The sequence below is a fragment of the Taurulus bubalis genome (assembly GCF_910589615.1).
Source record: "Taurulus bubalis genome assembly, chromosome: 4".
Lineage (NCBI taxonomy): Eukaryota > Metazoa > Chordata > Actinopteri > Perciformes > Cottidae > Taurulus > Taurulus bubalis.
The window spans coordinates 5,978,390-5,991,782 of NC_136592.1; the positions used below are offsets into that span (position 1 = coordinate 5,978,390).

The window sequence follows — 13,393 nt, forward strand, 5'->3', positions numbered from 1 at the left end:
GCGGCCACCGCGCCCCTCGCGTCACTTCCTTGTTCCTCTGTGGAAGGCGAAAACTTTTCACGGAGTGGATACGTCCGGACTCTTGGTGACTTCTCGGCGGCCAGCCTCGCGCTCAACACCTGGAAGCATCGTTCATATCGCTCCGAGAGCTCCCGCTCCGCGTTGACCGACATTTGTAAAGGTTATGGCCGACCGCCGGGAAGCGGGTAGAGAAGACGGAGAGGGAGAGGGAGACGGAGACCGGGAGCCCCAGGGCGCCGAGGGAGGAGAAGGTAACTTACGTGAAGCCATGTCAGGTGTACTCGCAGACTTAGCGGCACTCTTTTCACGGACAGAACTTCGGTGAATTTCCGTACATGTTAGAATTATGTTTTGGGTATGTTGCCCCGAAACTTTAACCACAACAAGTCGTCTGTTGTGGGGCTTTTCCGTGACCCCAGCCGGCTAGCCGCGCTCCGGCTAACCGCAGCAGAACCTCGGCCGCGGAGGCTGTGATGTTCGCGGTGTTGCGGTTTAATAAGCGACCGTGTTAACTGGCGACTTTCATCCGAACGCGTCCGTTGTTGTCGTAGTTACAGACAGAAAATAAGAAGAAACACGTAACTGTTTGCTACCCTCGTGAATACCACATTACTTAATTTGTATATGATATATTAGTATGTATATGAGTGGGTTTGACACCGTATTAAAAAAGTGGCATTCTCCGTCATAACTACGACAACGGACGCGTTCGGCTGAAAAGTCGCCAGTTAACACGGTCGCCTGTTAAACCGTAGCACCGGAGAGAAACCCTGTATGAAGGACGGCCACTTTTAAATGTCGGTTCAGAGGGATATCTCGGACATTAAACTTTTGAGCTAAGGTTAGCTAGCTAGCTGTGTTTTGAAAGACTACCCCGACGTTTATATTGTCACGTTGTGTTACAGAGATAGCTTCCTCTGCCCCGCGGTTCATTCATAAGACGTCGTCTACAACGTGTTGTAACGAGCTCATTGGATGTATGCCGATTCAATGTGTGCGGTACGAAGACCCGTACAGGCCTCATGTCCGCTCTACCCGGTGCTTTTAAGGGCGGCAGGTGACAAAACAAGGTCATAAAACCGGCAGCTTTTGGCCCGAGGCAAGGTTCACTGCGGTCTGTCTGCTGGGGCTGGTTTCACACTTTAATTTGAGCTCCGTGTGCTAAACAAACGAGGAAGACCACTGATTTATTTTGTCAATTGACGGACGGGACTGATGACGTCACGGTGTGGGAATTGCCGCGGATGTTATTGGGACGGTGACGTCACCCTGTGCTTTTAAAGTTGGACCAAGAATAAGGAAGACGCAAGCTTCCGAAAGCCACCTTTTTGTTAGAGTTGACATATAGACTACACATAGTTGAGTCTAACGGATCCTTTAAAAAATATATATAATAATATTGAATTAATACATATTCAAAAGACATGAGTAATTATGCTTTTGCTGTAGATACAGTAAAGTGATACTGTAAAGTGTAATGTCTTATTGATGTACCTTGTTTCGTTACATTAGGTGTTAGAGAATATTATTAAAAAACATATACACATTTTGTAATTATAATAGTGAACTAGTTGTAAAATGTTGTCAAACTAAAGCTGTAAGAATATTTGATCAAACTTGTTAAAGTTACGAATAAATCAGCCAATCTTGTTAGAAACCTTTTCCCCGATAACAATGTGTTGGGAAGCTGTCTGTTTTCTAACATCTAAACGAACAGCCCAGTGTCAACGCTTGAAATGATTATTATGGGTATTGTTAATAAGTCCTCTCGTTGTTCCAGACGTCATCGATGACCCCATCATGGAGCAGGGAGCAGTGGTCCTCAGAGGGTGAGTCTCATCATTACAACTTTAATAACAACAATGATAATGAATTTGTCATACGGCACATTTGAAGAAAAAATAGGTACACAGTGCCTACCAACCAGGAGTAAACATTAAATACAACAATAATCTAAGCGCATGTATGATCTTCTCGGGACCAGGTCAGGAGAGCGGTCTTCTGAGAGACTTTGTGAGACGTTCCTCAGTTGACGAAAAACCGATTGAGCAACTTTTGAAGCTTGTTTTTCAAGCAAAATGTCGCTGTCGAACATGATCTGGCTGCAGTGTTGACATTTTGTAGACGGGGAGCCAATATGTTTTTGAAAATAATTGAGTTTTCTTTTTTTCTTCTTTAGTCGGTTTACAAACAATTACATACTTTACATTTATTTTTTCCTAAAACAACCCATAGTTTATCAGGTGTTTTAAAGTAATTGTTTATTTTTGCACAGCATGAAAATCCACTCTAAGAGACTTAAAACTTGCTTGAGATGCGTAGTCCGTCCAGGGCTGAGCCATATAACTCATTCATTAATAATAATAAAAACAATTCTTCAGTTGTATCAGCGGCACTATCGGAGGTCGGTGGGCAACCCGTAGTAATGCACATATTTGAATACTGAATCGAATACATTACATTTGTTATTGAGCTTTTGATGATCATATGCTTTTAAAGTATAGTTTGCCCTGGGGAAAAGGTAATCACAATTAATGATTGTTGAACACAAAATGTTATTTATTGCACTTTTGCATTTAAAGAAGCACTCTCGTGTTGTGCTCCGGTGTGATCCTGCAGAAATTCCCACCATGCCACTAGTAGGGCTGCAACGATTAGTCAACATAATCGGCGTTGTCGATTATGAAAAATCGTCGACGCGTATTTTGGTCGTCGACGCATCGTTTGTAATGAAAAGATTCAGAGCATTCGGTGATTTTTCATTCGGCATTGCAATGCACTACATCAGGGGTGCCCAATACGTCGGCAGAGGTAGTGCGGGTAGATCGCATGCCATTTAAATTATTTATTTTCAAAACAAACAAAAAAAACTTTATCGACAAAACCCAGCTCCTAGTGTGCAAATTAATGTCAATCACCGCGGACGCTGCGCCCGCAATGGTCTGTCGCTTGAATGGATTTATTGTTAAGTGCAGGGAGAACGATTTTTTCCCCGACTTCCTTAATTACCACTGAATAATACACCAACAAGCATTCTGCGCTACAATGCTAAACAGGAAAGAGATCATGGAGGTGGCAACGAAGATCTTCTATTCGAGCGAGAGCTCCTCAAAGACGGCTGTTCTCACACTGATGTGAGACTGCTTGGTAGAGCTCTGTCCAGAGATAAAGGAGTTTCTCCATGTAGTTAAACATGCAGAATACAACCAACTAAATGACTATCGGTGGCTGCTAGATTTGGCACTTTTAAACCGATCTGTTGAATGAGCTTGACTGTGGTTGATATAATCAGCTCAGTTAATGCTTTCAAACGGAAAATGCATCATCTGTCCTCAAAGCCGCAGCGCCGTGGTTTGAGGAATATATATATATATATATATATATATATATATATATATATATATATATATATATATATATATATATATATATATATATATATATATATATATATATATATATAGATCTATATATATATATAGATCTATATATAGATCTATATATATATCTATATATAGATCTATATATAGATCTATATATATATATAGATCTATATATATATATATATATATATATATATAGATCTATATATATATATATAGATCTATATATATATATATATATATATATATATATATATAGATCTATATATATATATATCATTATTAATGTAGGTAGATATGTTTCACTTGGTCATTTTAAAAGTAGCTTTTAAAAAGTGTGGGCACCCCTGCTACAGAGCATGTCAATATGCTCACGTTTCTGCATTACAATTTAAAACGTGTGTAAATTGTGTTGCCCTGAAGGAGAGAGCAGCAATACGTGGTTATTTCAGTTATTTTGCACTTTCAGAGGCTTGATTGCTATTTTGAGTTACTTTTAAAACTTTATTTGTACTTTTTGTTTACTTTTAAAGCATATTTGCACTTTAATTTGTATAACTATTTAATTTATTTGTTATAATGATGTTCTGATGTTCAGATCTTGTAACTCGAATACATTTGAAGTTCAAATTCCAACATTTTGAGTCATTTTAATGGGAAATAGTAATTAGATTAGTCGACTAATCGAAAAAATAGTCGATAGATTAGTCGATTATGAAAATAATCTTTAGTTGCAGCCGTAGCCACTAGTTTAGGACCACTGCAACTGAAAGTCTCAGCATTTCAGAAGTTCAAAGTAGGGCTGCAACTAACGATTATTTTAATAATCGATTAATCGGTTGATTATTTTTTCGATGAATTGGATAAAAAAAATCAAAAAAGCGTTCATTTCCAACCCTTTATTCAAAAACAGAAGTGACAGTGCAAAACATCTTCAGAAAGTGCACAAACAGGTTGCTCCTTGAACATCCCTGAGCTGTTAATTAAAACAATAAAATGGACTAACACTAAAAACATACACAACTATACTTTACATCTGCCAAATGTGAGCCCTTTTTACTGTAATTGATCCCTCCAGAGGCTGCATTTACATACCCTGCTTTATCAATATGTATGAAATACTAGGACAGAGGGAAGCTGTACTGCTACATATAGAGCGTCCTCTTCCTTAAACTCTTTCATTCTGGGTCTCTTATGACCACGACGTCACGTTGTTGGCTAAGCCCAACTACGTGATTTGCTTCATTCTATTTTGAGTAAAAAAAAAAAAAAGTGCAGCCAGATCCACCGGTGAGCCGGTTTAACCTTAACGAGTGACAGCGTGACCTGAACCAGACCGGGGGGTGACGGCATGTTTCACCACGTTACGTTTTTTTACAAGCAAGACTGAACTGTAACGGAACATAACGTAACTTTAACGACAATACACAACCCAAACACGTTAGCTAACGCGATAGCAAGCTGACTAGCTTCCATTAAAAACAAGTTTGAGGAACATGAAGACGCTGATTGGCCAAGACTCGATTTGTCAAAGATCTTCTATTTTTGAGAAGATCACAACCTCAGCTTTTCTCGTGTCTCACTCCGATCTCAGAAACGCTGGCCGGCCAGTTGCTCTGCTCCACTCTTTTTTTTCTCTCCGCGACTTATTGCCCGGCGTAATAATCGCGCGACACAACGAATCGATACTGAAATTCGTTGCCAACACTTTTGATAATCGATTTTATCAATTCGTTGTTGCAGCCCTAGTTCAAAGCACTTGTTACGTGTATTCTTGCGACCCTTAAATTAAAAAAAAAGGCCTCCGGTCTCTCTGACTTTCACTGTCACCAACAAGCGTATATCGAGGCAGTACTGTATCATCAATAATGTACAGTTCAAGGGTTTGCCTAGCAACACCCTTGAACAGTACATTATTGACGATACAGTACTGCCTCTCGTACCTTATTGGTTTTATAATACGGTTACCTGCGACTTTATAAATAGTAATAGTAAGCTCCCTTTCAGCACAAAATAGTTGTAGCCACAAAACGTTGTGAATCGCATTTCAGCGACAGAGAAAATAGTCACATACGGGACTATGAAACTGACTGCCAGGCCGGTTGAAAGCAGGCTGGAGGATGACACTCAGCCACCGATGTAAAGAAGTGCTCTCGCTGCTTCTGTCCGTCTTTTCGCCGTCATTTTTCTCCTCCATGATGTTTAGAGAACTTGCCGGGAAATTACCGACGTAATTATCTCTCACTGGAAATGATCACGATTTTGTTATCAAACCCTTTTCATTCCTCATCTTGGTTTCCGGTTTTATGCACTCGCTCCCCGCTAATAGCCTGTTCTCAGAGCGTTATCTGCTCTGCTCTCCTGATTGTGAGCTGTATCAACGTTTGACTGTACAGCAGGAATAGGAACCACAAATACATTATCTACCCGTATTTTATATATAAATCCACATGTTTATGCTGTTTTTCTCCGTCCCAGGTACGTGGTGGCGTCTATAAACACAGAGGATCCCACTCGACACGTGACCTCTGAGCAGCTGGGAGGAAGGCCCAACGAACTACAGGATCCACAGGTCAAAGAGGTGGTGCAGCAGCTGCTCAAGATCGCAGATGATCTGAACAGGAACGTCGAGCTCACACGGTACGCTGCGCCACGCACCCACACTGGTTATCGGTTAATCACACGGTGACTCTTTCATGAGTATGTACACTAGTGTTCATTTTGTTAGCTGTTCTTTTAGTCTCAGTCAAATACCCTTGATATTGAGTCGACCTCGTCCTGTTTTTGTTTTTTTTCTTCGTCAAATTGTACTAAAGGTCTGGGCATTTTACTCTGAACTTGGTTAAGATTTAATTTAAAGAAAATTATAGAAATGTTGTCTTTTTATGCCTTCACTTCGGCTATAGCCTTTAGAGGGAGACGTTATGTTTTTGGGTGGTCCATCTAGTCCAGCTTGTAGGGGATTTTCTTTAGCGTTGGCACCGACACCCACCAGGTTAACATGATGAAGGGAGGACATTTTGGACAGACATGGATGTGAAACGCAACTCCACCGGTAGGCGTTCATTCTAGTTCAGTCATCAAGACTATTATTGCACATCTAGTCAGTCTACCGTACGGGAACCGGGACACACGGCTCGCGATCCTGGACAGGAAGTTTGGCGCTAAGTGAGGTAAAAATGTAAAAAAAAAACGTTTGACTGTGCATTTCCTCCCGTCAGACTGGTCAACCAGGTTCAGGCCAACTGTGCTCAGGACATCTTCATGAAGGTGGCCAGGAGCATCTTCACTGACGGCATCAACTGGGGTCGAGTGGTGGCTCTCTTCCATCTGGCCTACAGACTCATATACAAGGTAACACCCAGAAACACACGAGTCACACGGGGGTGCCCGAGCGCTTCACCAGGTAAAGAGAACTAAAGAGTACTTTTTGTTTCAAAGGCACTGACCTCCAACCACCTAGAGAACATCCGAATAATCATGAGCTGGGTTCTCCGGTTCATCAGAGAGCGACTCTACCCCTGGATCGTGCAGCAGGGAGGCTGGGTGAGTGTCGCGTTGTCCCACGAAGATCGGGTCAGCCGTGTCACTTTAAGGCTTTATGGACTCGTCGGTGGGTACTAAAGCTCTTGATCTCGCTGTCTCCGTCTCTCCAGGTGGGGGTGATCCGTGACTTTTCTCGGTGGAGGCATGTAGCCATCGTAGCATCAGTAGCGCTGGTGGCAGCCCTCGTTTACTACAGGAAGACGCGCTGAGAGCAGCTGACCTCACAACCCAGGGCTGCAGTTCCATCTCCTAGGAAAAACGCAGCTAGTAAAATATAGACTTAAAATTACAACCACTCCTCACCCTCCATCTAATCACCCAGCGGAGGATACTGTACTGTACCTAAAAGGGGGGAGGTGGGCTCCTCCCTTCTCAGGATTCCAAGAACAAAAAAACGAAACAAAAAGTGCACTGGGCGTCTCCATCCTCTTTCAGCAGCAACCGCCTGGAAGCTACACCTTCCAGCGGCCATACTGGAGGCTGTCGGCAGACGGCGGTGCTCGTGACCGTGGGACGTAGCTGTAGATGACTTCAAACAGACCCAGGGGACCCGACTCTACCTGAACATTGGTCCTGGGTGGGGGTCCAATGTTGATTCCTCCAGTATATGTATGTATTTATATAGTTATCTAGACAAAGTGTGGAGCTCTACACCTGAGAGGACATAAAAAAAGCTTGAAAGAGTCTGAAGGCGACGTCAACTACAGCAGCCAATCAAAATTGAACATATTCCTATAATGTAGCTTCACCATGTCGGCTTGTGCCATTCATTTTAGCGTATTGCAGCCTCGTTGGCTCTGTCTTTACTCGGCCTAAGATGCAAGTTTCTGTCACGGCCGTTTTCACATCAGAATTTTCAGTCTCAACAGAAAACGAGCTGCACAGTGGAAGAAAAGGCTGGATCAAGAAGTATAATGATTCCCACTTTTAAAGTTGTCTCTTCATACTATCCTCAGGATTGTCCTGGCTATGCAAAGTTACCGTGGGATTATTTTATAGCCATAGTTTTGAATGATTTTAGTCTTCTTTATTAAGAAATGGTGAATAATTCTCAGTCACTATGGTTGTGGAAAAGATACCAAATGGGAACTGAATGAATTTAAACTGCTCATTGTAATTTCAGACAAAGATAATCTTAAATGTACGCTCCATTATTGGAAGTTTCTTACAGAAATGCTTCTTCAGAGTTGTTTGATGACTTACCTCAAGTTTGTATGTGCCTCTTGACTATTTAGAAAATAAAACCAAACAAAAAGAGATATTTTCTAACACGGTTGCTAAACGTTTGTACTGATAATTCAGCCAGAGATCTTTTTTTTTCACAGCCATCATTTCAACTTCTAATGTTGCAGAAAATGAACTTTTAACTTCCAAAACCCTGGAGCCTCACAACTCTATAGGTGTGGGGCGTTTGAGAGCATGACTGTTTACAGAGAGTCCATTTGATGGCTAAGGAGCTACGATCAGCTGCCATCACGGTGTTGTGAATTGCACTCTGGAATCTCCCTGATTGGCTCTGCAGCGCTCACAAAGACGCCGACGAGGTCGTGGACCAGCAGTGTTGAGAAGCTGCTTTCTGTTGCCTCTGCCTCTCTGTCACATTGTTCCTATCCTCACATACGTCCGGCAGTGTTTCCTTAATAAGCGCCCCCTGCTGGTGGCAGGAGATCAACACGTCCTCTATCCGTAAAGGGTGGCCGTTTTTAAACGCATGTTGAAACCTACGTGCGTGATTTAAGTAATCGTTGCGTTAAAATATCTCTGCCTTTGACCCAAACAGCGGTCTCCTGAGTCAAAGTGCCGTGCTTGTTTGACCCATGCGTCGCCCTCCCCAGACCTCCTTTTCCTACTCGGTCACCTGCTCCCGTTATAGCCGCTACCGCCACTAGAGGCCACCACACCTGTATGTAAACGCCAATATGGGTCGTGAGAAGCTGCTTGTACAAACGATGGTCTCCAATTACGTTGCCAAATAAAACACAGCGAGAGAGGCAAGCTTTAACCTGCTGATGGCAAACGGAGCAACAACCCGTAGTTGCCATTTGTCAAACAGTTGATCCAGTCACACTTCTCACACAAGATAAGGGAGAAGACACTTTCTCCTTGTTTTTTTTTGTTTTTTTTATTACTGTGAATGGTAATGTTTTCCGAGAACAATCGTAAAATGCTAATGTAGATTTTTTTTTAAACATTTTAGTTTGGTCGCATACAAGCTTAGTGTCTACATGTACCTGAGCTGACCCCGTCAGATTGAGACGGTTAACTGTGCCTACATGTGCAGACACACCCAACATCACAGCTTTGTCATCGTGTTCCAGCCCGCTTGCTCCCTGCAGTATTTCAACTTCATCTGCACACGCTCACTTCTCCAATGTATTTTTACAATGAACAGATGCTGGTGGACTTTTTTTTTAAAACCTCTGCAACAGCTAGCAAAAGAGAAATAAAAAGCTAGATCCTTTGGTTTCTAAATTTGCTATACTCTTTATTTATATTCTCGCGCAGAAAGACCAGACTTTTAAAACGTACGAGAAACCTCTGTGGTTTATCGATAAAGATGTAATTATTTGAATGAATGCCTTTTGGTCTATTGAGATGTGTCGGGGTCAGGCGACCTGATGGATGAGTTATATGGGAACAGTCGGTGGCTAAAGCACACCTCGGTGCCGCGCAAGCTTTTCTCAGGGGTTTTGCTTCCAAATCCATTGTGCACTTTTGAGAGGGATATCACACTATGTATCTGCTTGTTCCAATGGTGGTTTTATAAAAAGAAAAATGTAATTGTGACCAGATGATTAATTTATTGTTTGAAAAATGAACTCATTGGACTCCATTTCTGTGAATAAATGAAAAAAAGAAAGAAAGTGTTATACCACTCATTGCTGGCGGTGTGAATGTTCTGAGGTCATCGTGGGATGAGAATGTATGTATTCACTACAAGGTCAGTTCTGTTAACGGGGCTGTAAACTACCCAGTTTAAAGATGTCGAGCGAGGTATTTGCAAAGATATAATCTAAATTAAAGCTGAGAGGACAGGTAAAACAATACCTACTTTGAACGTAGCTTCAAATAAATAAATAACACATTAAAACAAGTAAAATGTATGTCAATTAGAGGCAACCATGTGAAACATCCTTGACTGTAGGGTCAGTAGTGCTGCCACAAGAGGGCAGGGAAGATCCATCAAATGTATTCTGGAATATATTTAAACTTAATTGCGGCTCTACCTGTAATGCCGTAAAGTATTTTTAAATAAATCGGGGTTCTCACGGTCATGGAAAACCTGGAAAAGTCATTGAATTTTAAAATGGTTATTTCCAGACCTGGAAAAGTCCTTGAAAAAAATGAATCCCCAAAGGTTTTGGAAAAGTCATGTAAATGTGTTATATTCATGTGTTCATGTCGCTCATTTACGCTGAGTTTGAAATAATTAATATGCTTTTAAAAGAAAGACGCTCAATATATAAGCAGGCATACATACAGGCATCTATATAAATGTTTATTCTTTTAATCAAACTATTGTCTCTATTGATTCATTTGTGTCATTTAAGGTTTACTGTATGCTTTGGAATTCTCAGTTTAAATACTACATTTTCTTACTTTTTCATGTCAACACTGAGATTTCACAAAATGTTTGGTCTTGGACATTTGGTTTAAAATCATGGAAAAAACATGATCAAAATGTGTATGAACCCCGATAAATACACCTCTATAACGAGCATTCATGCCGATATTCGAGTCTTATGAAATACATCTAGTTATTAGAATTCATAAACCTAGTAGAAAAAAGAATACTCTGATACGTTCAATGCACCCAATGAGGTAATATTCACTTCAGGACTACATGTATTGGTCCCTCAGTCGGAGCCTTAGTGGGCGTGAGCAGGTTGGGGAGTTTTTACTGGTATGTGTGACAGGTCAGGAATGCTGAGGCGGAGGCGGAGGCCGAGGGTTCCTGAGGTCGGGGTGGGCGATGAGGCACTCATGTGACTTAAGCAGATGAAACACTGAAGCTTCGGGAGAGGGGAGGATGGGTTTTGCCAGAAGAGCAAACTTTACCTTTTATCGTTGTTGTTTTTTTCCGGGACAAACTGGGCTATCATAAATTCGTACATAGCTACGTCACCGTAAATTCAAAAGAAACACAAAAACAGAAAATGTAATCTCAGATATTTATTCGAATCACACATAACACAATATTGAAGACCTTTTGGCTTTTGAAATGTGTGTGGGGGGAGATTAGCACTGTAGTGAAATACAGATCACAAATTATTTACATATCTTTCAGTCATATTTATTTTTGTTTTTTTGTAAAAATGTACACAGCTCCTTCATTCATACAAATCCCCAATCTTTTTATTCAGGGGTGTAAGGCTCCTCTTCTGATGTCACTTCCTGGCCACTTCTCAAGAAGCCCAAAACAAATGTATTTATTGTTTTATTTAAATTAAAAAATATATATTTTCTTCACATGCATCTGCTATTTAGTACTTTTTCCAATAGAAATTATATGACTGATTGTTAATTCTTATAACTCAAAAAAAAAAACGGCCACGTGCCATACAATACTGTCAAAGCGCACAAAGGATAATCTCCACGTTATTTCATACACAGGATAGTCTACTCCTTATTTCAGTTGCAGCCCAAACAGCACAGATCGACACGTACTAGGATGGGGAAATGGTCATGTGATTCCATTGTGAGCTACACCTGACATCGGCACACACCTGCACGGCCTCTTTCAATGACACTCGAGCCAGTGCATCATGGGATACACCTCGCCCTCGGTAGGCTTCGGCTAACGACAACGACGACTCCTTTTAACGCGGATACATTTGATAGCTAGTCACAGAAAACATTCATTGTTGTATTTATTAGTTTTATAAATAAAAAAATCAAGTTCAATGCTGGATTACAAAGCATCACCGGAGCCCTAGCTAGAAAAACTACAACATTGACGGAGCGGACGCCATTTAAAGTGTCCCGATCACAGTGTTCAATACAAGAAAAGGGACTCTGTTTCATGGGGTGTCGGGTCTTTGTGTTGAAGACACTGGACTGATATAAGAAATGGACAAAGTCATCGCTACATCACCCATTGGTTCGTGGACTGCTGTTATGAAGCCTCGGGTTTGCCGTCGCCATCTTGGAATACGGCCGAACCCTATGTTGTTTTTTTCACCACCAATGAAATTCCGTATTTGGAAGACGGAGGAGTGATGTTGAGGCAGCATATACGGCTCTGGTAGCGACCTGTCAATCACAGTAAGCCCGCCCGAAAGCATACTCTGCTTTATGGTCTGTTTGACTCGAAATGGACCATCATTTACTAGATTAGCATCATGCTGTATTGAAGAAGACTTGAAACTAGAGATTGAGACATGAACTCATGTTTACTGAGGAAATAAATCAAGAGAGAAGTAGAGTCATCTTCTTATAGACTTCTATACAATCAGACTTATTTTTGCAACTGGAGGAGTCGCCCCCTGCTGGTCAGTAGAGGGAATGCTTCACTCGGCAGAGCCTGAGGGGTTGAAGCCCCTCTCTCCAGCTTTTCCCACGACACATCCAGGCCTTCCGGCTGGGCCCCTCCCTTCCTCCATCTGCTAGATAAGTGCTGCTGCTGCTCTGCAGTTTCCTCCAGCAGGTCTGAAGGTCTCCCCCACACGTACTTCCAGAGAAATCCCCTTTGTTGACTCCCACTGGCCTCTCAGCAGACGTTATTCTGAGGCTTCTCCTTTTAATCTAACATTGTTTGACTAGATGGATTATATGTGAAAGTAAATCAGAGTTTCTGATTTAATTCTTAAATAGTACACTATTTTCTTTGATCCTATTCCACTGCACAAACCGTATATTTTTCTAGGTCATGATTTTACTCATTGGGAGCCTCAAGATACTATCCTGTGAAGACAGGCTAATTGCCTTGTTTTGCTTAATTAGTGTTTTGATTCCACGTTCAGTGCTTTGGTGGTATTTCTGCACTGCTCTTCTGTGGTCAAATGCTGAACAAGCAGTTGTTTGGCCAATAATTTGTATGTCTGCTGAGGTGTAGTTGACGCTCCTCGCTTAGACGGCCACGGTGGCCCCTCGTGCTGTCTCTGCAGTTCTTCTTTTATCAAAGGATAATCAAATGCATAAGTTCCTGTGCATAAGAGCATTTACATGAAAGATAGAAGTAAAAAAAAAGAGGCAGGTAACAAAATGCAAAACATCAAATGAACAAGCTGTGAGTAGCTGATATCTAAAGTTAAAGGTTCTCCCTACAATATTCAGAGCATGAATGTAGCAGCAAACAATTATTTTCGATGTAAAAGTGATAGTGGAGTAATGTCTAGCTGAGCAGAGAAGAAGTCCCTCTGTGTCTGTGTTGTTATCTGAGCTTCTTTGTGCTTTGTTGACATAGCTAGCTAGCTAGGTACAACCGATAACAGCGTCCCGAA

At 41.5% G+C, this 13,393-nt stretch overlaps 1 protein-coding gene across 1 annotated transcript; it reads left to right on the forward strand.

The window, feature by feature from the left end:
* Window positions 1-151: 151 nt before the first annotated feature.
* On the forward strand, window positions 152-8,194 carry LOC306735646 (apoptosis regulator BAX). Its single transcript, XM_079217141.1, has 6 exons — window positions 152-272; window positions 1,802-1,850; window positions 5,883-6,044; window positions 6,626-6,758; window positions 6,846-6,950; window positions 7,061-8,194. The coding sequence occupies exons 1-6, from the start codon at window positions 185-187 to the stop codon at window positions 7,157-7,159; spliced, it is 636 nt and encodes a 211-aa protein (XP_079073267.1). The 5' UTR covers window positions 152-184; the 3' UTR covers window positions 7,160-8,194.
* The last annotated feature ends 5,199 nt before the right edge of the window (window positions 8,195-13,393 follow it).

Coding starts and splice junctions, on each gene's coding strand:
- LOC306735646 (XM_079217141.1), top strand. CDS start 185: ATGGCCGACCGCCGGGAAGCGGGTAGAGAAGACGGAGAGGGAGAGGGA. Junction 6,045..6,625: donor AGGAACGTCGAGCTCACACG/GTACGCTGCGCC, acceptor TCCTCCCGTCAG/ACTGGTCAACCAGGTTCAGG. Junction 6,951..7,060: donor TCGTGCAGCAGGGAGGCTGG/GTGAGTGTCGCG, acceptor CCGTCTCTCCAG/GTGGGGGTGATCCGTGACTT.